The 24,442-nt window shown below is 35.1% G+C and overlaps 2 protein-coding genes across 4 annotated transcripts; one reads left to right on the top strand and one right to left on the bottom strand.

Moving 5' to 3' along the window:
- Positions 1-1,217: 1,217 nt before the first annotated feature.
- LOC107047285 (open rectifier potassium channel protein 1) lies at positions 1,218-16,212 on the top strand. The gene is made up of 7 exons (XM_015270041.1): positions 1,218-1,774; positions 6,729-6,905; positions 9,083-9,460; positions 10,929-11,191; positions 11,276-11,431; positions 12,605-13,568; positions 14,601-16,212. The coding sequence occupies exons 1-7, from the start codon at positions 1,633-1,635 to the stop codon at positions 15,821-15,823; spliced, it is 3,303 nt and encodes a 1,100-aa protein (XP_015125527.1). The 5' UTR covers positions 1,218-1,632; the 3' UTR covers positions 15,824-16,212.
- Positions 16,213-16,643: 431 nt separating this feature from the next.
- LOC107047292 (histidine--tRNA ligase, cytoplasmic) lies at positions 16,644-24,442 on the bottom strand. Of its 3 annotated transcripts, none has more exons than XM_015270046.2 (5): positions 24,276-24,442; positions 22,333-22,635; positions 20,615-20,824; positions 18,509-19,232; positions 16,644-17,747 (listed from the first exon to the last, which is right to left on the bottom strand). In XM_015270046.2, the coding sequence occupies exons 1-5, from the start codon at positions 24,369-24,371 to the stop codon at positions 17,278-17,280; spliced, it is 1,803 nt and encodes a 600-aa protein (XP_015125532.1). In that variant the 5' UTR covers positions 24,372-24,442; the 3' UTR covers positions 16,644-17,277. The 3 variants fall into 3 exon arrangements, with proteins under 3 accessions (XP_015125532.1, XP_015125540.1, XP_015125536.1); XM_015270054.2 differs by lacking the exon at positions 22,333-22,635 and adding an exon at positions 20,912-21,069 and having other exon boundaries at positions 16,645-17,747; positions 24,276-24,358; XM_015270050.2 differs by lacking the exon at positions 22,333-22,635 and having other exon boundaries at positions 16,646-17,747; positions 24,276-24,441.

Consider the following 24,442-nt stretch of genomic DNA (forward strand, 5'->3'; position numbering starts at 1 on the left):
TCGGTTGTTAATGCAGGGAATATCAATGTAATTAGTGTTGTAAAATTTGATTAACATAATTCGAGGAGCAAGTCATTCATGAGATGAGTCAATGCATTCACAATCGTTAATGAAACGTTTCTCCTTTGAAAATTCAGTAGTGCAGTTGCCGAATAGTCAGGATCAATTTTTTTTTAATATCTTGATCTCATTAGTATTGATTCCGCAGTGTTTCATAAAAATTTAGCCTGTTCTAACTTTTTACTTCCGAATTTTCCTCGCAAGTCAGTGAGGTAGAGAACAATATTATTTTTGCATTAACCAGAAAAAATTCTGAATTAAAATAGTCGAAGGCATCTTCATTAATTCATAATTTTACTGCTTCACTCGACAAATTTTTAATTAGACGCGCATGGAAAAATTCAATAAAAAAACAATAGGTTTTGATATTTCTGTAGAAACTGTCGTGTTGCGATTTTTTCTATTGCAACTTTTTTATGTTTGACAGACTAAGAAAAATACTGTGCAATTTTTTTCGGAGAAATAAAAAAAAAACATTTATGGATTTATTTCTGCTGAATTGGCAGAACTAATTTAATTACCATTTCTAATAGAATTGAAATGCACCTACTTATCAAATTCGTCTAAATCCTCTATTAAATTTATAAAACCCAATTGAAAATAACTTCCCGATATATCAGGAAGTTAAAAATGGCATTTCCTCAATCACAGTATTTATCAATAAATCAAGCATTGATTAATGAATTCATTCATTGTTTCAATCCTCTGATTTAAGCTCATCATTTTCCCCTCGAAACATTAAAAATGATGGACTGCATCTGATCGAGTCACTGATAATCCTCGCGGGGCTGATAGAAATGGCTTGACCGAAATTTATTAATAATTTTATCATCCAGATACGTATGGAAAAATTCTACAAAAAAATAAATAAATAAAAAACGAAAAACAATAGATTTCAACTAATTCTTTCTTAAAATTTTCTCTTAATTTTTTAATAAAAAATAATAAGGTAAAAAAAAATATACCACTTCCGATATAATTTTACTGAAATTCCTTATCAAAATCTACAAAAAAACTAGAATTTTCTATTTAATTGAATTTTTAAAATTCAATTTCAAAAAATGACAATCTTGAATTACAATTTATCAACAAATAAAACATTGAGTAATAAATTATTTCATTAATTCTTTGAATCCCCAGCTTTAAGCTCATCATTTCCTCTCGAAACATTAAAAACGATGGACTGCATCTGATTGAGTCGCTGACGATCCCCGGGGGGCCGATAGAGCGCAATCATCCAAAAAGATAGATAATAGCTGAGACATGATAAAAGACTCAGTGAAAAACATGGAAGAGGGGGGACGGCAGCACGAAAGACAAGTGGGTGCCGGTTAAAAGGGAGACACACGGGCTTTCATGAGGATCCGCGATCGACGGACATCAGTCGGACTCGAAGCACGAGTGGACGATTGCCATCAGAGAAAACAAAGAATTATCAAATCTCGTCGTGATGATTTCGTGACGAATTCTGTGTGTTTATCGGGGTGATTCTCCCTCGTGAACTGGATTACGGTGGTGTTACGGAAATTTAAACTCGGAGAAGGAGGGATTTCACTGTAATAACGCGGAAACATGTCGAAGAAGCAATGGATGGTACTGCTGATGCTGTTCCTGACCTACCTTCTTCTTGGTGCCTCGATATTTTATCACATCGAGAGCAGATTGGAGGTTGAGAAGGTCCAGGCGGCCAGACAGGAACGTGTGGAAATTAATGGTACATGTCAGAATTTTTTTATCATTCGAATGGCCGAGAAAATTATTCTTCAACGATTTCTCGACGAGGGGGACTTTGTTTTCTTGATAAACGTTTGACTTTGGTCAACGAATTTTGAGGATTTTTGTTCTTTTCTTAGGCTTTATCAGTTCAATATCTCGCTCTCATATTGAAATAATGACTATTCAACTCAATTTTCTTCGTAATCCCGAATAATTTGATTATCCATAGTTTAAAATTGAGTTAAAATCTTTTCTTGAATTAAAAAAATGGGATTTTTGTTCTTTTATTACGTTTCATCACTTTAATATTTCGTTCCCACATTGAAATAATAATTATTCAACTCAATTCTCTTCGAAATCCCGAATAATTTGATTATTCACGCTTGAAAATTGAGTTGACATTTTTTCCTGAATTAAAAAAATGTGATTTTTGTTCTTTTATTACGTTTCATCACTTCAATATTTCGTTGTCACATTGAAATAATAATTATTCAATTCAATTCTCTCCGAAGTTCCGAATAACTTGACTATCCACACTTGAAAATTAAGTCGACATTTGTTCCTGAATTTAAAAAATGCTATTCTTGTTCTTTTCTTACGCTTCAGCACTTCAATATTCCATTCTCACATTGAACCAATGATTATTTGACTCAATTCTCTTCGTAATCCCGAATAATTTTATTATTCACACTTGAAAAGTCACTTGACATTTTTTTCTGAATTAAAAAAATTCAAATTTTGTTCTTTCATTACGTTCCATCGCTTCAATATTTCATTCTCATATTAAAATAATAATTATTCAATTCAATTCATTCCGAAATCCCGAATAATTTGATTATCCATACTTGAAAATTATGTTTCCAAAAAACGTAAAAATATTTCAATCGTCACAAAACCGAAAAAATAAATAATAGTTCGATAAAAGAGCAAAAAATGGACAATCACAATAAATAAATTCCAAAATTTTTGTTGACGAACATCACAAAAAAATATCTCTTGACATTTTCCACTCGATACAATTCGATATTTAAAAATCCGCGAAAAATATTTATTTTTCATTATGTTTTACTACTTGTTCAATACAATTCTCTTCAAAATCTCTCCAGAATGCGTTATCCAAGAAAAATAAAATGATTTACTTACATTACTTACGTTGAGAGCAGAGTGGAGGTTGCGAAGGTCCAGGCGGCCAGACAGGAACATGTGGAAGTTAATGGTAATATCTCAGGTTTTCTTTTTATCATTCGAATAATCGAAGAAACGATTCTTCAACGATTTATCGACGAGTGGAACTTCGTTTTGTTGCCGTATGCGCGTCGATTTCATTTCGAAGCGTAAACGTTTGACTTTGGTCAACGAATTTTGAAGATAAACTGCGTTTCGTAGTTATCAGGATAATTCAATATTTGAAAAGATGGGAAAAATCGACTTTTCCTGTTACGTTTCACCATTTCGCTGTTACATTTTGACAGTAAAATAATAGTTGTTTAATACGATTGTCATGTCATTTAAATCATTGAGAAACCGAAAAAAATTGTTGGCTCGATAAAGAAGCAGAATAACAAAGTATTCTTTAATCTCTTCAGTTCAATAGTGGTTAGATCCTCTTGAAAATAATTTAGTATTTTAAAAGATGCGAAAAATGAAGTGTTTTCATTGCGCTTCATTGTTACATTCTGACATTAAAATAATTATTATTCAACATGATTATTTTTTAAATACAAAATGATTTGATTATGTATACTTGAAAATTACGTTTCCAAAGAACAAAATTATTTCAATCATCGAAAAAATTATTGTTACTTCGATGAAAGAACAAAATAACAGAGCATTTTTTATTTTCTTCCGTTCAATAATAAAGTGAACAATAACAATGAGTCAATTCTCAATTTTTTTGGCCAAACCGCAACCAAATTTTGAAAAATGCTATTTTTGTTTTTTTATTACGTTTCATCACTTCAATATTCCATTCTCACATTGAAGTAATAATTATTCAGTTAAATTTTCCCCAAAATCTTAAATAATATGATTATTCGCACTTGAAAATTCCGTTTCCAAAGAACATAAAATTATTTCAATCATCGGAAAACCGAAAAAATAATTAGTACTTCGACAAAAGAACAAAAAGTAGTTAATCGCAATGAATAAATTTCAAGATTTTGGCTAACAAACTCAACCAAAAAATATCTTTTGACATTTCCCCTAGAAACAATTCAATATTTAAAAATCTACGAAAAACATTTCATTTCCATTACGTTTTAATAATTGTTCAATACAATTCTCTTCAAAATCCCGAATAATATAATGACTCCCAATTTCAGAATTCGTGATCCAAGAAAAATAAAATGATTTCAGTCATGAACAAACGAAAACCCCATCGATTGTCCACAGAATTCAATGAACGAATTATTACCTCGATAAAGAGAGCCTATTAACAACAAATTCAATGACACCGAAGAAAAAAAATAAAAGTAAAGAAAAATTATTTGATCGTCAATTTCGATTCATCATATTGTCGACTACCCGATATAATCTAATCGCTTATCACCACGATTACTTTACTACGAAATCAGTGTCGTGATCACTCGTGCCTAATACTTGAGTCATTTTTTTATTTCATTGTGACAAGAAATGAATGCGTCGTGGCTACTCGAATAAATAGCGAACGTGGATTTTTGTATGCAGAGGAGTGTCCCATGATCGCGGTGTGCGAGAGGAAGGTCTAGGCATTGTAACCAAACGGCGTCGGTTACAATGTCGCCAGTATGTTCGCCAAGGGCCTACCGGTGGTATTTAGTTCGGCTCAACTGACTAATCCCCTCATTTTCTAATAGAATGTCTCGTTAAGTAATAGAGTAAATAAATGAAATCACACAATTAAAAGAGGAAGAAATATTTGTCACGTGAATTGACGCCAATTTTGTGTGTGGAGGCGATGAGGAATGAGCATAAACGAGAATTTTATTGCTTCATGTGCATAAAATTACTTTACTGAGAAGATTCTTGAAAATCTGGAGTAGATAAAAAATAGAAATTTCAATTTTCGTTTGTATTGCATAATTTTAAATGCAAATTAATAGATTTCTGTCGTAAAAAAATAACATGATTATCGTTATGAAACATGTTTTTCTTTGAAGTACCTTCACCTCTCGAGAAAACTGAAATCGAATCACAATTTCTACCGATCGTCGAAGTTAAAAAAAATCGATTTATTTGATTCTTAATTGGTTTGTGGGGAGACGGTGAGAAATGAGTGAACGCGAGAATTTTACAGCTTCATGTGAATAATTTAGTTTGCAAAGAAGATTATCAAAAAATATAAAATAGATGAAAAATTTTTAAAATCGAAATTTCAAATTTCGTCCCAATTGAATAATTTCAAATGAAATTTAATTGATTCCTACTGTAAGAAAAATAACATGATTATCATCATGAAACAGGTGTCGTTGAAGTATCGCCACCTCTCGAAAAAACAAAACAAAAATCCAATTTCAAACCGATCGTCGAACTTAAATAAAATCGATTTATTCGAGGCAATGAAGAATGAATATAAACGACAATTTTATCGATCCACGCGCCTCTAATCATTTTGCAAAGGAAATTATCAAACAATCTAAAATAGATGAAAAAAAATTGAAAAATAGAAATTTTCTGTTCAATAATTTTGAATATAATTTAATGAATGTCTACGGTAAGAAAATAACATGATTAATCTGATGAAAAAGGTTTCTTAGAGATACCTCCATCCGTCGAAAAAATTGAAAGCAAATTCCACTTCCCATCGATCATTGAACTTCCAAAAAATTGATTTATTCTCCTGAATGATGACGAAACACTTGTTTAAGGATTGCATTGAGGGATCTATATACAGTAGTCATTAAACAATGTCAAGTTAAATAGATCAATTGGCTGGGTAACTCCTCTCGTGACTCTTCTCTCCCACGATGCAATCAGGAGTGACAAGAATAAGAGTGAAAAAGTTGAAGAAAATTGTGGGAATTCACAGTGGAGAACCTAGATTGCTGGATTTCTGGTGGGGAATGAGGGGATCGAGGATTCCGGGTGCATTCTGAGATGTTTGTGGGACGTTGTCGAGCGTTGGGCGAATGCTGGGACGATCGGTTGATAAGATAATTGTTGACAATTGAACAGGAACGATAAACTGTACATGATCATTTTTGTGGTTGATTAGCAAATATTATTTTGATGGGCTTCGTCAGGCTTTCATGTGGTGTTATTCATCATTATGGTTTCACAATGCTTGAAATTTATTGAATCGAGAAAAAATCGTTAAAAATAATTTCATTTATTTCATGAATTAAAGAAAATTCTATTCCATTTCTATTGCATTTTAACCCGTGCGAAATAAATTTAAAGAAAAGCCTAGAGAATTCAATAGAAAAGTCTACTGAATTCCTCCTGAACTTTCTATTTGTTTTCGACTGGTTCTATTGAAAAAAAACGCGTAGATCTACAAACTTTTTCAATAGAAACGCTCAATGGAAAATATTCTACAAAAAAAACAATAGAATTCGATTTTTTGCACAACTGATTCTATTGAGATATTTTCTATTAAAATGTCTCGACTCAAATTTTCTAATTTTTATTTGATTTTTTAATGAAATGAGATGAAAAATAGAACTGAAAAAGCTTAAAAAGCTCATTTCAAGAAATTCCAGCAGGAAATATTGTATAGAAAAATGGAATTCAGCTGATTTTTTCTATAAATAGTTTCAATTAAACAATTTTTATAAAAAAAACATTCAGTAAAGTTGCAAAATTCTTCAATCGAATAAAGAATGATCTATCTATTTTCAGTAAACGTTAAAGAGAAATCTTATAGAATTTTCTGTCGAATTTACTAGGTTTTTCTACGAAAATTTTCCGTGCGTTGTTAAATTTTCTTCATCTTTTTTAATCAGAGCTTTTATTTCAACAAATTATTATTTCAGCTCTCCTTCATGCTCACTATATGCCAGAATCCACAGAAGACCAACACGAGATTCTCGAGAAGCTCACAGTCTACTGCGGCAAATCGGTCTACAATTATAGTGAGAACGAGGAGGACCCATTGAAATGGGACTTCTACAACAGCTTCTACTTCGCCTACACTGTCGTCAGCACCATCGGTAAATAAATTAAATTCGTCACCCCCAATTGGATTGTTGCATGACGTTGCCTATTGCGTGCAGTGATGAAATGTGAAAATTAGATAAAATTCCCGTATTAATTTCAAGTGACGAAGACTTCCGGATAATTTCACAGACGTAAACACCAATTTGTCACTTTACGCACGAGAAATTATGAGTGATATGAATTCATTGTTGGCACTCAGGATGAAGTCTTGGGTCTACTCTGTACATTATAAAATCTTCTTACTACTCTTGCACACAGAGAAAAAAATTGATTTTACAAAATTTTGAAGTTCAGGCGTTTTGTCGATTTTTCAGTAACACTGTTACTAATTTCCAGTGAAATTGTCACTAATTTTTAGGGACATCATCCCAAATTTTCAGAGTAATGCACTGATTTTTATCCATCTCTAAGTTTTCGGAATCTATCACCAAATTTCAGTGATAGAAATGACCAATAATCAGGCTCATTCGAGTCAGTGTCCAGTGTCGCCAATAATTAGTGATAGATTTCTAAAAATTAGTGACATATCCTCTTTAACCAGCGAAATGTTTGTCACCATCAAAATTTTTTTCTCTTGGTGCACTTATTCCCTTTCTCGTTGGAATACAGAAACGCGAATTGAAGTGATTTGAGCAGAAATTGTGATCAACGAAATTTAAGTTTCCACTTTTCTGTCTATGGATAAACAAATATGGTCCAGACAGCCCGACGGTTAATTCTCAAATGATTTATTTATTAATTCACTTTTCATATGTATTTATTTACGCAGGTATTCATTGTTGTTTTATGGAAAAAAATATTTCTAACGATTGTTTTGAATTTCGTGATTTCTTCGTGAATATAAACTTTATTAAGTGCTACTTGTTGACACCAATGGCAAATCAATTTATCATAGAGCTTCGGAGATACGGATATTTTTAAAACATTCGTCAAAGATTACTCAAAGAATAATGACGGAAAATTGATGTCATGTTCTCTTTATTCTATCGAAATATGAAAGTTTGTGAGATATTCATTCAGAAATCGGTTTTTAACGATAGGTAAAAATATTATCATAAATATCAATCAAATTATGGCTTCAATGCCCTCCTAATCAGGTTAAAATTCGTTATCGAGCTACGAGATAGCGTAATGAGCTGTTTTCCCAATGGAAGCATTGTTTTCGTCAACATTCGTGTCAAAATGTATTATACAACTGTGTAATTCATGAATAAAATCAGCCGAAAACGAATTGAATTTTTAACATAAAAATGCTTAATGGGAAATATACTATAGAAAAAATTAATAGAATCCGATTCTTTTATACAACTTATTCTATTGAGATATTTTCTATAGAATTTCGCTAGGAAATTCGCTAGGTTTTTCTATGAATTTTTTTCGTGTCTGTCTCAATGAAAATATGTATCCCTTCATTGAAAGTTCGAAATATGGCAGTTTCGAAATTACTTAGATCGATAGTTTTTCATTTTCATTTTCTCCAGAATACGAAAATCTAGCTCCAACGAATTCCCTCAGGAAAATCCTCGTGATCTTCTACGGTCTGTTTGACATCCGTAGCTTATCTACGCGTTTTTTTCAATTGAAATGTCCGAGGGGAAATATTCTACAGAAAAAACCAATATGACTCGATTCTTCTGTACAACTGATTCTTTTCATAAATTTTCCAGAAAATTTCTCGACTCCAATTTTCCGAGTTTTTTTGTTTAATATTTTTAATAAAAAGACAAGCAAAATAAAGATAAGATAAATAGAAAATCCATCATTAGGAAATTTAATCTCTAACAGAAATGTTCACTGGGAAATATTCTACAGAAAAAACCAATACGATTCGATTCTTCTGTATAACTTATTGTATTCATCTATTTTCCAAAGGAATTCCTCGCCCCCAATTTTCCAAGTTTTTTTGTTTAATATTTTCAATGAAAACCGAAGAAAGATAGAGTGAAGAAAAAAATTAGAAAATTCCGTTGCAATAGCAAAGTTGTTTAGAAAGATGGAATTGACAGATTTTTTCTGAAAAATAATTTCTATTGGGCATTTGTTGTAGAAAAAAGCGTAGTAAAGCTGTAAAATTCTTCAATAGAATCAGCCAAAACTAATAGAAAGTTAAAAATATCGTTTTTATTTTTAATTTCTTTGAGCGTTAGTTTTTCATTTTCGCTTCCTCTAGGATATGGAAATCTAGCTCCAACGAATTCCCTCAGCAGAATCCTCATGATCTTCTACGGTCTCATTGGCATCCCAATGAACGGTATTCTCCTTGCGCAACTCGGCGAGTTTTTCTCCATAGTATTCATCCGAGCCCACCAAAAATACAAATCCTACAAGCAGCACCATCAGGACGAGTGCAAGAAAAAATTGACTCCCCTGGAGAAACGAAAAGCTGGTCTAGCTGTGCAGATTCTCATGTACCTGGCACCTGGTTTCGTTATGTTCATATTTTTCCCCGCATTCCTATTCTCTTATTACGAAGGATGGTCGTACGACGAGGCTGTCTATTACGCATTCGTCACACTGACTACCATCGGATTCGGGGATTACGTTGCTGGTGAGTCGAATCAATTACTTTTTCCCTCATTTCACGGAATCGACGAGAGGAAATCGATCGAAAAAATCCGATCGGGAACTCTCGACGAAATAACAAATTTATGTCAATTTTTCCTCCGGGGGAAGAACTGATTTCACTGATAAAATTTATTATTTCGTAATCGATAATGGTGATTGAGATGTTCTCGTGATTAATCCATAATCTGATTATTAATTTGATGAATGCAGCGTTTGAAAGTGGACTCAAGGTGAGGGAAACTCAAATTCTTCAAAATTTTGTTTGTATGTTCGGGGAGGGGGGGATTCAATAGCAAATTGGAATGCGACTGTTGAGGAAATTTACTGTAATTCCAAACATTTTCCGCTCATTTCCCGATAAAGAAATTAACATTCTTTCAATTTCTCATTGAAGAATAAAAGAAAAAATTCAGGAAATTCATGACATTAATTAATTTTCTGGAATTCAGGTAACAACTGCATTTGAATTTTCAACTTTGTGAATTTAAACTCAATTTATAATATCAAACATTATATTTAATTGAATTTTCAATAATTGAGAATAAAAAAATGGTTTCTCAAATTTTTACAATTTTCTATTGATAAAATTTAATATTTTGTAATTGATAATGTTGTTTGAGATGTTCTCTGTGATTAATCCATAATCTGATTCTTAATTTGATAAATGCCAGCGTGTGAAAGTGGACTCAAGGTGAGGAAAAGTGGAATTCTTTGAATTTTTGTTTGAATGTTGGGCGGGTGGGAAAGAATTCAATAGGAAATTCTAATGCGTTTGTTGAGGAATGCCAAATATTTTCGGCTGATTTCCCGATAGACAAATTAAATAGAAAAAAGTAAATTCAAAAAACAATAGATTTAAATTTTTTCACACTAAAAAAATTAATTTTATTGAAACTTCCAAGGACATTGCTCCTATTTTTAAAATAATTCTCTTTCTCATTCACTTCAGAAAATGAAAATCAGTTGATTGTTTTCCATTAAATATTTTTTCGAATTATTTTCCCAATTTCAAATAGAATTCTTCATGGATTTTTTTCATAAATGATGAAAAATTAAGTGAGATGGAGTCGATAAGAAATCTAACGAGTTTCATGAGGAACTTGACTAGAATTCCAAATATTTTCCGCTCATTTTCTGATGGAGAAATTGAATAGAAAAGAATAAACACAAAAAATTGATAGATTAAAATTTTTTCAAAACAAAACAAAAAATTTTATTCCTTTGAAATTTTCAAGTATTCCTTTTCTATTTTTGAAAAATCAAAATCTATTGATTCTTTTCACTAAACATTTTTCCGAAACATTTTTCAACTAAACAAATCAACAGAAAAATTGATAGAACTTCAAATAGAATTCTTCACTGAATTTTTTCATAAATGGTTTCACTGCGCATGAAATGAATCCCAGTCCATCTTATCCATTAAAAATGAATTTCGTAATATTCTTTATCAGGTCAAGACAACACAAAAGGCAGCGGTGTTTTGTTCATCATGTACAAATCCTTCCTCATTGCCTGGATATCCTTCGGCCTCGGCTACGTCGTCATGATAATGGCCTTCATAACAAGAGGAATGAGAAGCAAGAGGATAGTCCGTCTCGAGCATAAATTAGCCATGAATTTGAAACAAACTCAGAGTAAAATATGGAGTGAGTTCAACAAGGAGGTCGGCTACCTCAGGCGTGTGTTCAACGAGCTGCAGTTGTCCAAAGTCAAGGTGAACAGCTCGTCTGAATCATTAAACCTTGATTGGGTGATTGATCAATTAATTTGGTTTTAATCGATTCAATTAATTCCGCAGAGAGTTTACGTGGATGAGTATGACTATGAGATGCCACCGGCTAAGTTGATGAGGAGTAATAGTTTTCCGGATCTCCGGGAGCTTGTTATTGGGGGGTTGGCTCCACCAACTCCACCGCATCCGAGACGAAGGGCTAATAGCGAAGTTGTGCCATTGGTAATTATTCACTCCTACTTATGGGAACTGATCCCTTTCTATTAATTTGCAATTTACTTCGGGAACGAATGACTTCAGAAAATAATGTGAAAAGAATTTTTTCGAAGGTGACGAAATTTGTTATTCATGAGGTCTTTTGACAATTTGGCTTGAAGTCATTATATTTTACGAGATAAGGAAAACGAAGCAAGTTGATCTTTCTCAACTTATTAATTGTGAAATTACTTCGATTTACCAAAAAACTCCAGGGATTTTTCCAAGTCATTCTATTAAATTTCTATCAGAATTCCAATTTACATTATGACATGATCAATAATCAATGAAATTCAAATTTTACATTACATTATCAATCAGTAATTGCCATTAAAGATTGAGGATAATTGAGATAATATTTAATCAGTACCAGACATTAAAAATTACTCAATTAATGATTAATACGCAATTTTTATATCTCAATGAAGATTAGCAAACATCAGTTATTCGTTCAATTTTATCAGAAAATATTTCCAAAATAATGATTACCTTCGACCCCTGATATCAAGAAATATTTTTTATCTCCGTCCTCGAACTAATCGATTCAATCTTACCCCTAGGAGCCCCAAATAATATATAATTTCTAATTTTTCATTATAGTAGCAATTTTTGATATCTTGATGAAGACTAAGATATCAGTTATTCGTTCAATTTTCAGAAAATATTTCTGAAGTAATGATTACACCTGAACCTTGACACTTTTTATCTTCTTCACCGAACTAATTTATTTAATCTACTCCACAGGAGCCCCAAGCAATATGCCATTTCAAATTGTTCGACACAGTGTCACTTTTTACATCTCAATGAAGCTTAACAAACATCTATTTTTCCAATTTTATTTTTTCCAATTCTATTTTTCCAAAGTAATGATTACTCCTGATCCCTGACATGAAGAAATACTTTCTATCTTTATTATCAAACCAATCGCTCCAATTTTCCGCCTAGCAGCCCCAAGCAATATACAATTTCAAATCTTTCGTCACAATGACAATTTTTCCATCTTAATGAAGACCACCAAACATCAACTACTCATCCAATTTTACAAAAAAAAATTCCAAAATAATGATTACCTTCGACCCCTGACCCCAAGAAATATTTTCATCTTCGTCACCAAACTAATCGACCAAATCACCCCCCTAGGAGCCCGTAGTCCCCCGAGTAGTCTCGGAAACGGATCTCCAGCGAATCGACAAGACTGCGACATTCGCGACGCACGCGATGGTGCAACCAGCGGAGCTCCTGGCGCGCCTGGTGAACATCCTCGGTTACATCCCCCCGCCCCCGGACGACGACGAGCAGAGCCCCGACTGCGACGCCCGCTCCGGCGTCGAGTGTTTCAGCGACAAAGAGATCCTCTCCAACGAGTGTAAATTCGGTATCGAGAGATCCCCCTGCGGCAAGCCCCGTTCCCGAGCGGTGAGTGAGGTGCGCCTGGACCCCAAGTTCGACCCGAGCGCCAGCAGAAATCAGGAGTGGACGTGGTCGGGTCCGGCAGCCTCCAGGAAGATCCAGGAGCTCATCAGGGCTCGTCGAAACGACGCAAAAACGAAGGAAAAAGAGAGAGAAAAAGAAAAAGAGTGCAAATCCATCTTCCCAGCGCTTCCGAAATCCGTTCCTCTCCCCAAATGGATAAAACAACTGTCGACTAAGAAAGACCCGAGACCGAGCAACTCAGCCTCAGCCGGGGAACTCGACACAGACGACGAGAACTACCTCTCCAACATGAACCCCCTGCCCTCGTCCTCCAACTACTTCACTCACACGGGGGCGAACCTGCCCTCGTCCCTGGGAGGCAGCAACCTCCTGGAGGAGACCTCCCTAGCGGACTTCCTCCGGGCCTTAACGGCTCTCCACACGAGGGTCGGAGCGGTCCCGGAGGACTACATCAAAAAGCCCCAGAGAAAAATGGGAACAGCGTCCCTGACCCCGCCGAAACTCCCCAGCTTGCTGACCCTGTTCTCACCCCCTGGCTCCCTCCCTCAGAGCAATCAGACGACTGTCACCTCGGACCCTGCTGGGAGGCGGCTCTCGTTGAGGCCTGACACCTCCGGCAACTCGACACCAAGCTACAACCGGCGCAGCAGTGCAGCCCCCGGGGTCAAAGGTAGATCGAAATGTTTTTTTATATTTAGAATATTGAGGTCATTTCGGTTTTTTTAGTATGAAATGTATATGCTGCGTTGTTTCGTATTTTTTCATTTTGTCTGCATTTGCAATTCATTCGTTAGTTTATTTATTTATTAAGATTTTATTTTTATTGCGTAAATCTTGAATTTCATATTTTCTTAAAATTTTCTGCAAAAACTTCCCAATTTTTCCAGGATCTTGGAATTATTTGCGAATTCTGCAGAAGATCCAAAAATGTCCTCAATATTTTGAAAACGTGAGGATATTTTTTTTTTGAAGAATATTCCCACATTTTTTTCTAACTCGTTAGAAAACTCAAGAATATTTTTAACATTTATAGAAAATAATTTTCTAAAAGTTTCTATGTTGCATTTTCGTTTCAACGTTTATCATGCTCAAAAAATTCCCCGGAGAAGGAATTGACTTCAATTTATGGTGAAAAAAAATCATGAAATTCCGGATTTGAATGACTCCAAATTCCAAAATAAAAAAAAAACAATGAAAACAAAACTTTTTTTTTGCAATGAAATTCCAAATTTTTGAGCCACAAAGACATGAATTCCCCAATTCACTTGAATTTTCAATTAAAACGTGAAAATTCAGTACTAAATTGCGCTGAATTTCAATGAAGTCAAAATTAAAGAATATATCCACATGAATTCCCCCAATTTCTAATTTTAATTTCATGGATTAACGGAACTCAACAATTGAATTTCTAAGAATATAATTGACCTGAAATTTGCAGTTTCCATTGATTTCTTCATAAAATTTCAAATTTACAATACCGAAACTCATGGAATCATGGATAATAATTCAATTCCTTCGAATAATTGAATTAAAATTTGAAGTTTGAGATTTCCACTGATTTCTCCCCAAAATTTCAAGATTCCAATAGCAAAATTTCCCGAAATTTCGACGAAACAATAACTTGAAAAAAATTTTCAAATGTCCCGAAAACTTCAGTCAAACATTTTCACCCTTTCTCTAATCCCAATTTCTCAATTTCCAGGTAGAACAAGAAGATTCTCTCTCCGTCCGGTGGCGACGCCCCTGGGGCCGACGCCGCAGGCGTCTCCCTACCTGGGGCACCCGAAGCCCTTCCCAAGTCCTCCACCCGCATACAGCGCAGACCCCCCCTTCGAGAGTCCCAAGGAGCCCCTGGTGCAGATGGAGGGCGCGCCAGGGTCCTCGTCCCCAGTGGCGTCCTCAGGGCATCGCAGGTTTTCCCTGAGACCAGCGCAGTTGGACACCCCCCCAGGTCCGGCGACGCCCCAGGCCTCCAGGGCGATGCCCAGGTGGCGAGCTGGGATGCTGCAGAGACAAATCAACCAGTTGCACCTCCAGAAGAGGGTCCGAGCGTTCAGCCTGAGCGACGTGAACACCGAAGGGATGAAAAGTGGTGAGAAGAGCATTGCGATCAGTCCCCTGGCCCTGGAGCCCTCTGTCAAGACGAATCCGGGAAAGGGGTCGACCCAGAAGACGGTCACCATCGTGTCCCCAAGCAGGGAAGGCAGGGGGAAGACGAGCGACGTCAAGCAGGGGAGACCGGGGTTCCTGAGGGCGATCTCCGCCTCGAGTAATCCCTTCACTTCAGGAGTAACGAATCCCTTTTTCGATGGAGACGAGAGGGACAAAAAGAGAGGGGATTTGGGGGCTGAAGAGGAGTCGAATGACCAGAGGACAGTGTTCGAGGCCCTGAGGGACGTCAAGACCATCGGGACTGCCCCTGCAGAGGCCGAGGCTCGAGCTTCCAGCGTAGAACTAGTGGAGACGGTTTCCAGACGTGAGGACGAACTCGGGGTGCATCAGGATGAGGCGCATCCTGAGGAGATTGGAGGTGAAAATGTGGGGGCGACTGAGAGAGATGATCGGACTGATAAAACGAGAAAAATCTCGGTTGTGTCGATCGGATCCTGGGGGGAGGCGAAGAGGGGGGGCAGGAAGGTGTCGACTGTGTCTGAACACAGCACTGGGGAGTCCTCGTCGAGCAGCAGGAAAACTTCCTCTGGGAGGAGTCCTGGGGATAAGCCGAGGGTTTCCATTGACTCTTACAAACCACTTCTGGAAGTCAAGATTGATAAGCCGAGTGAGAATGTCTTCGAGAGGTATCAGAGGGCTTCCATGCAGAGCTCCTCGGATGGGGATTCACTGCAGGAAGTTAAGGTTGTGGGGGCGAAGGAGAGTAAGGTGTCTTTGGAGAGGGATAAGGGTCCTGCAGAGTCCACGAGTTAATTTAGGGCAGAGAAATGAAAATTCAGTGGCGAATTGGCGAAATTTTTCAAGATGAGTTTTTGGGAGTTGAGTCTTCAGTTTCAGTGGTTTTTCGTCGATTTATACGTAATTTTTAAAGGATACTGTGATAGTACCTGTAATTTTCGAGTATTTTAGGGATTACGTGCACAAAAAAATTTATAGAAAAATCGCACTCGCTGGAAATTCTATGGAATTTCTGTTGGAAATTCTATCAGGTTTTCGACAATCTATTGAGAAATTCCACTGCTCTTCTGTGTTTTTTCAATAGATAAGTATTTTATAAAAAAAAACTAATAGAATTTGATATTTCTTTACAATTTATTCGGAATTTGGAAAAATCTGGCGTAGAAATTTCTATGCATAATATCTCAATAGAAAAAGTCGTAAAAAGATATGAAAAATCTATAAATAATTTCTATTGAAAAAAAATGAAGAGTTTGAAATGGATGGAATAATGTAATACGAATTGAATGCATTAGGTTTTTCTACGAATTTTTTACGTATAATTGAAGTGAGGAGATGACTGTGAACTCTAGACAAGAATTATACAACACGTATGAAAGTATTTATGGGAATAAGTGAAAAAGAATTGAAGTTCTTCATCTCCTCAGTCAAGTGTTTAAAGAAACTCGGCTGGCACGAGTTAATACCTAGTTTTTCATGTAAAATTCTCCTAAAAAATCATTTTTCATGTAAATATTCCTGCTCATCATGATAATCTATAGGAGATAAATTCCCCGACGTGACACACGTGTCGAAATAACATAACAATAATATTTTTGTAACAAGCCTGTAAATTTGTAAATTATTGGAATTAATTTGTAGTAGGGCTGACCGTTTTCATCATGATTTTATTGAAAAAGGTGAAATAAATTACGAGTTGTTGTCATTGATCTGTCATTTAAACACAATTTTCTCGTGAAATTAATTGATTGAGGTAAGCTGTGTGATAATTACGAAAGAATTGAAGTTTTTCATTTCTTCAGCCAATTTTTTTAACAAACTAGGTTGGCACAAGGTAATATCTACATTTTCACGTGGCATTCTTCTAAAAAATGATTTTTCATTGCAACATTCGTGCTCATGAGAACACACAAATATAAATTTATGAATTTATAAATTTACCAACTCATTACTATAATTTATTTATAAATTTATAAATTATGAGAATGAGTTGGTGAATTTATAAATTATAAGAATGAGTTCGTAAATTTATAAATTATAGGAATGAATTCGCAGTAAGGCAGATTTTTTTACCATGATTTTATTGAAAAAAGTGTTTGAAATAAATTACGAGTTGTTATCATTGATCTATCATTTAAACACAATTTTCACGTGAAATTAATTGATTCAGGTAAACTGTGTGTCGATCATTTGGTAGAGGAGAAGATGTGAAATTACAACGGATATGAAACAAGAGAAAATTCCTATGATCATTTAGATTGATTCTGTAGCCACGTTTTGATCTCGTCGACGAGTTTCTTCCGAGGGACGGATCGTTCAGCTCGCGTTGTCACTTCCCTGAGAGTGACTTCGCCTCTCTTGAGTTCACCCTCGCCGATGATAATGGCCAGGGGAATTCCACTCTCCTCGCAGTACTGCAGCTGCCCCAGGAGTTTGGGGTTCTTCTTGTAGTGGTGCTCAGCTTTGATACCGGAGTCCCATAATTCAGCTAGGATCTTCATTCGCTCCTCTTGTAGGTTCTTCTGGGCTGTTGCAACGTATGCTTCTACCTCAGTTGTTCTAGTTTTTTGTCCTGAATTCGCTTTACGATTCTCGAGGACACTGAAAATCCTCTCCACTCCCAGAGATACTCCCACACAGGGGGTCTTCTTTTTTGCGTCAAACATACCTACGAGATTGTCGTAGCGACCACCACCTGCTACACTACCTACTTCACTGTCTGAAAATAAAAGAGGGAACAAAAATTCAAGTCGAGAACAATTTTATGACTTGAAGGTAATTATTTCGACAGGGGAAGAATTGAAAGAAAAAATATAATTTAGTTTCCACTAAAAATATGAAGATTTTTAGACAAATTTCTGATTTTTTTTTCGTTCCTCGTCAAATTCTCTAGAAGAAAAAAGCTCTTAACATTCTGTTACAAACCTTTTTTTTTTCATTTGCAATTATTTTATTGCAATTGATTCACCCCTGAGTAATAAAAAAATACATGCGAAAATTCTATTTAGTTCATTCAACAAATATCTACAAAACTAGTGGATCGAGAAAAAAAGTCAAGAGATATTTTGTAGTCCATGAAATTTATTCTCTACAGATGCCTCGCTATTTTTCTCCAATCCCTCAATTTCGAGTATTTGTTGAATTAGTTGGAGATTTTGTTTTTTAACAAAATCCAATTGATTCAAAAATTTAGCACAATTTACCGATTTGAATGCAATTATTCATTAGTTACATTTTTCGTTAAATCCATTACTTTTTTTAACCTACAATTATTTCTATATTGAACTAAAATTAATTCATTCCTAACTAAATTTAATTTATTCCGAAAATATCTGCAAAACTAGTGGATTCCTGGAAAAAAGTCAAGAAATATTATGCAGTCCATGAAATTCTCTGCAAAAAACGTGTCTTGAAATTTTTCCTGCTAAACTACCTGTGAATTTTATTCTCATAATTTATAATAAATTGAAAAATATTCACCAGTCAAAACAGCTTCATAAATAACTCCAGTATAATAATCGAGTCCCCTAGCAAGGCTGAGATCAAACAGAACCTTATCAGTGACTCTATAAATGTCACAATACTTCAGCAACAGTTCCATAGCCTCGAGTCCCTGTTTAGCAGCAGTTTGCTTCATGAGTGCCTCATCCTGCTTAAGTTCATCAATCAACTTCGCACCCCCACTCTTGGAGACGTACTCCCCAATTTTGTCGGCAATGGCCCCATCCAACTGCTTCTCTTCGACCATCTCCTTCCTCACCTCCTCCCAGAGACTCTTGTCCAGTTTATCCACAGACGAGCAGATCGTTCTGAACTTGTCCTGGGGGACGCCACACGCTGCGAAGATGCCGTCCAGCAGACATCGGTGATTCACCTTGATGACGAAGCCACCCAGGTCCAGACTCGTTAAAGCTTCAGCCACAATTCTGATGCACTCAGCGTCCGGGATCATCGGGTCGTACTGCCCAGCAATGTCAAAATCACACTGGTAGAACTCTCGATAACGTCCTTTGGTCATTGAGGGATTGTCTCGCCTGTAGACCTTGGCAATGTGGTACCTCTTGATGTTCGTTATCTTGGACATTGCGAGGTAACGGGCGAAGGGCACTGTGAGGTCATAACGCAGGGCTAGGATCTCACCGCCCTGGTCCTTCAGGTCGTAAATCAATTTTGTATCTTCACCATATTTTCCAGTCAAAACTTCCTGCAAGCGCAAGTCAGTGCTGCGTGTTATTTTGGAGGTTTTTTTGACGGAGTAGTTTTTAAATGGAATTTTTAGTCATGGACCCTTCCAACCAGAGATCAGCACAAATATTACCTTCACCGTTGATATTATTATTCATCTCCATAGTTAATATTATTGTCTTATTGTATTAGTTAATATTATTGTATTAATATTATTGTATTATACTGTAGTTTGTCGTGGGCAATGTGGAGAAAATAATAAACTGCACTAAATAAACTAAATTATTGTCAATTCGCGACGTTTCGCTTATAATTTAAGCTTCCTCAGGCTTATTGACAATTGATTCCATAGTCATATCATTCTCTGAAATATTACATGTTGGGAGCTCTAAACACATTGTTACGTTTATAAAACATAAAAAAATGTGGCACGCAACACTATCAACAGACTAGCATATATTATTTCCTCCGGTCATGAACTATTACCTTCACCAATATTATTTTTATTCATTTATTTAATTTATTTTCTGCCCTTTTGTAAATTTCTGTAATTTTCTTCATTTAAGAGGCATTCGCAGAATAATACGTGAAAGAAATTTTCAACTGGTCACGTCTTACTATTTCATCAGTAGAATGATTATTGAAATTATTATTCGATCTCTCATTTCACGAGAAGAATAGGTAGAGTAGAGCAATCTCTGGAAGTGACAAGAAATTTGTGAAAGTCGGAATGTTACATCATTTCAAGCCTAGGGTCATAAAAAAGTCGGTTGGTTCATTAACCATCGTGTTTCTCAAGGTATACTTCAGAAACAATTCCCTCATAATTTTCCATTCACAGACTTCTGTTCCGCTCAACCTAATAACGGTAACAAGTCAAACCAAATTCTTTTCCTAATACAATAGTTCAATTTTAAAATGTGTAAACTCATCAAAAAGATAAGTCCATAAAAATGTTTCTTGGAAAATATATTATTATGGCGATAAGTGAAAAATTCGGCATGGGGAAAAATAGACCAGGAAAAAATAGCCCACACATCCAAAACGTGATAAAACCCACCCAATTTCAAAATTTGCTTTGATCTATTTTTTCCGGGATTCGAACAATTCTAGTGGAAATTATTTTGTGAATATCTTAAAAATGAAGAAAACATGAAAATGTGTTATTAGAGCTTTTTCATACGTTTTTTTTCATTACGTGACTATTTCATCAGTGGATTGATTAAAATTATTGTTATACCTTTCATTTCTCTAGAAGAATAGATGGTTAGAAAAAACTAAAGTAATCTCAAGAAGTGACAAGCATTTTGTGAAAGTTAGAATGTTAGATAATCCATGGGAATATATCTAGGAAAATATATTATTGCTGAAATTGCATTATTCAAAAAATATTGCACCTACTTTGAGTTCAAAGATAGGAGTATCAATAGTCTCAGCCCCGTGACGTTTGAAAACACTGATTATTTTATCCAAAACACCCAGCCTGAGTGCCATCTGCTCAGGATTATAATCCCTGGTGCCCTTGGGGGTCTTAAGACTGAATTTCTGTGGCTCACCCCCATCTCCAAGCTGTGCTTTAAGCTCCAACAATTTAGAAACCTCCTCAGCAATCTAAAAAACCCCAGAAAACACTTTCACCTTAGCTCCACAAATCAATTCAGCAGTCAAACGAAAATGATTATCCACTTGCTCTCGTACCTGCGTAGCAGCAACATTTGACGAGTTGCGACATTTGCAGGTGGCAAGGAATAAATTAGTTCGCATCAGACGTAACATGATTCATCGAGGGGGGATGGACGATTAACGGCAGAACCAGAATCAAAGTAAAAAGTCCGCTTCAGTGATGATTATTTCAACTAGTTGCAAACATCAGAGATTTTTTATTAACTAGTATACGTCACTGCCACATTTTTAGAATAATATTTATACGAAATTTTTAAGAATATTTCAGTGGAATAGTTGCTGTTGTCAAATTGATTTTCAAAAGAATCGATTATCGAGATTTTTGAAGCTGAAAAAAACTGGAAAAATTGCATTCGATTGAGATTAATCAAGTGATGTTGAATATTTGATTGATATCGGCAGAGATCTGTTGCCATGGCAGACGAGCACTGAAAAATTACATGTATAATTTTTTCAATGCAATTAGAACATGATTTCTATGAAATGAAGCTCATTATGTTTGTTGGAATATTTTCTATTGAAAATTTCATATTTATTTTTGTGTTTTTAATTTTATAGTAGTGATTTCACGTGCGGAAATTGATTAAGAGTGAATAAATATTCATAATTAAACCTCGGTTATTATATTTACGGAAAGGAATGTTGAGGAATTCGATATTCTCACGTACATTGTCGTCAAAAAATCAAGAAATTTCAAATATTTCCGCAGCAAAAACACGAGAATTCCTCGAGTTGCACTGGATTTACAATTAATTGAAAATTCAAGAATATATTTATCTGAATTTTCCCGATTTCTATTAATTTTTTACAATCATAGAATTGAAATTTAGAATTTTAATCGATTTTCCCATGAAATTTTGTATTTTCAATGGTGAAATGCCTTGAAACTTCAGTGGAACTTCAATGTGATAAAAAATTCCAAGAAGAATACCAAATTTTAGCCAAAAATTTTTAAAAGTCTTTTTTATTTTTGCGATTTCACTCATATGGTTTCAATGATAAATAAATATTCATTACTAATCCTCCATTAATTTATTTATGGAACGAAACATAAAAAAATTCAACAGATTATGTATACCGACTTTTCAGTAATATTCAACGATATAAATTGACAGTTCACATTAAGTTACTCGATTATTCTCACTCAATTAATCCTCAACATTTGCTACATTCCCAGTCGACAACGTCAAACAACATGTTTTCTAAAATCAATCAAAAACATGTTCAATTCGATTGGAACTAAACTCCCCCTCAAGAATTCCCAAAATACTCAATCAAGCCCAAGGGATATGATTCTCAAAATAAATCAGCTGCGTCAATCCCGAAAGAGAGTTCAACAGTTGATAAACCGAATTTGTTTCGATAGAGAAAGTAATTAGCTCGATGTGTTCCATTAATTCAGTGGCAGTGTCGCATAATCATGGGCACTGCCTCACCTTTTTATCAATACTCCCAGTATCTCCACAACTACTCGAGCTCAATGAGTCAACAATACCCTCCAATTTTGTCTTTAAACAGCCCTTGACAAATATATCCCGTTCACTGGGCTCATAACTCTTGACATTGATAAACCATCTCTTCAAATGTGGAAAGCTGTCGATTTCACCGTTCAACGAGTCAACGCAAATATCGTACAGCTTTTTGTCATAGTACGAAGGTGCCCAACCACCGACGTAACTGATGTCCCCGAGATCGGTGTTAATGTCACCCAATTTTGACTTGAAATCTACACCAACTGCCTGATGAAACAGACAACATTGGTGCATTAATTAGGGGAGGAGGAGGAAAATAGACACTTTACTTTTCTTTTAATGTTTGTACTTCGGGGACGAACTCATCAATAGAGTTCATTCTAGGCACAACGCAAAGAGAAAGAATTGTAATTTTCACGATTAAAAAAATTATCCCATTATCCCCATTGAGATTGATCAATTCAATTCAAGCCTGACTGGTTCAAATAGCAAAAATTATGCCTACAAATTTTTTTAATGCAATTTGGATGATTTCCATGGAATGAAATATTTTCTATTGAAGATTTCATACTTACTTGAATTATCAATCAAAACATGAATAAACAGCACCAAATTACAGTGAATTTATAGTTAATTAAAAATGAAAGAATATATTTACCTGAATTCTTCTGATTTTTATCAATTTTCATGTAATCATGGGATTGAAATTGAGAGTCAGTCAATTTTGACTTTGAAATCTACACCACCGGCTGATAAAACGGACGTTCGGGCATTAATTAGAAGAGGATGGGGTGAAATAGATACCCCACAAGTAACAGTAGTAATATTGAATTCATCAATAGAGTTCAGGCTAGGCTCAGTACAAAGAGAAAGAATTTTACTTTTCATGATGAAAATTATCCCATTGTCCCGATTGAAAATGATCAATTCAATTAATCTTGGTAGGGATTTATTCAGATGGCAAGAATTATGTCTATAATTTTTTCTAATGCAATTTGGATATCAATTTCATGGAATGAAGTGGTTTTATTTTTATCATAATAATTTGACTTGGGGAAACCGATTAAGAGTAAATAAATATTCATGAATTCTGTATTTATGGCCTCAATAATTGTGTTTATGAAAATAAATATCGAGGAAGTCAACATTTTCAGGTATACTATCGGAAAATAAATTGAAAAATTTGAGATTTCGCCAAATATTCCTTGAAATACCAAATTTTTGAGCAGCAAAAAGACGAGAATTCCCCCTACTTGCATTATCAATCCAAAACATGAATATACCGCCCCAAATTACACTGAATTGACAATTAATTAAAAATTCAAGAATATATGTATCTAAATTTTTCTGATTTCTATTAATTTTCATGTAATCATGGAATAAAAATTGAGAATCAGCCAAATTCGACTTGAAATCTCCGTCTGACGAAACCGACAACATCGGTGCACTAAGCGACTATGGGGTTAAATGGACACTAATCACTTTTCAGAGACAAATTCATCAACAAAGTTCAGTCTAAGCTCATCACAAAGAGAAAAAATCGTATTTTCCACAATAAAAAAAATTACCCCATTTCATCATCAATTCAGCACGTAATTGACGTTTCAAAAAACACCAAAAGTACCCATTTTACCCCACTTTTCCCTGCATCCACGTGAATTTCCTCGTAAAACCGAATAAACCAAATGGCAAGTGAAACTGGAACTAATTGAAATTAACTGACCCAGTGAATTAAATAACCGTAATAAACATTAAATTCGTATTCTCAGAATTCGAGTGAAAGTTAATCCGAATAAATCGTTCAATTGATAACTCGAGGCCGGGTGACATATCTCCATATGTGACTGTAAAAATTTCGTTGAGATCGGAAATAGGAATGCAATGAATTTTCGGTAGTTATCACTCACTTTGGAAGGATCTGCCTTGGCAGCTTTTAATTGCCTCACGACTTCACCCTGTATTTTAATCGCCTCCAACACTTCTGCCCGTGTTTCGTCAGCCATCGTGGTACCACGCGGTTGAACACACACCACAAACTCCGATACGATGATTTCACATGTTTCATCGAGCGCCC

This window comes from Diachasma alloeum, unplaced genomic scaffold (genome assembly GCF_001412515.2).
Source record: "Diachasma alloeum isolate Michigan unplaced genomic scaffold, Dall2.0 Dall_scaffold_00183, whole genome shotgun sequence".
Lineage (NCBI taxonomy): Eukaryota > Metazoa > Arthropoda > Insecta > Hymenoptera > Braconidae > Diachasma > Diachasma alloeum.

What these genes read in the sequence shown, in the direction of transcription:
- LOC107047285 (XM_015270041.1), top strand. Translation starts at nt 1,633, where the DNA reads ATGTCGAAGAAGCAATGGATGGTACTGCTGATGCTGTTCCTGACCTAC. An exon ending in ATTCGGGGATTACGTTGCTG is followed by an intron (nt 9,461 to 10,928) that starts GTGAGTCGAATC and finishes ATTCTTTATCAG; the next exon opens with GTCAAGACAACACAAAAGGC. An exon ending in TGCAGTTGTCCAAAGTCAAG is followed by an intron (nt 11,192 to 11,275) that starts GTGAACAGCTCG and finishes TTAATTCCGCAG; the next exon opens with AGAGTTTACGTGGATGAGTA.
- LOC107047292 (XM_015270046.2), bottom strand. Translation starts at nt 24,371, where the DNA reads ATGGCTGACGAAACACGGGCAGAAGTGTTGGAGGCGATTAAAATACAG. An exon ending in CTGGGAGTATTGATAAAAAG is followed by an intron (nt 20,825 to 22,332) that starts GTGAGGCAGTGC and finishes GGGGTTTTTTAG; the next exon opens with ATTGCTGAGGAGGTTTCTAA. An exon ending in CTCCTATCTTTGAACTCAAA is followed by an intron (nt 19,233 to 20,614) that starts GTAGGTGCAATA and finishes TTGCGCTTGCAG; the next exon opens with GAAGTTTTGACTGGAAAATA.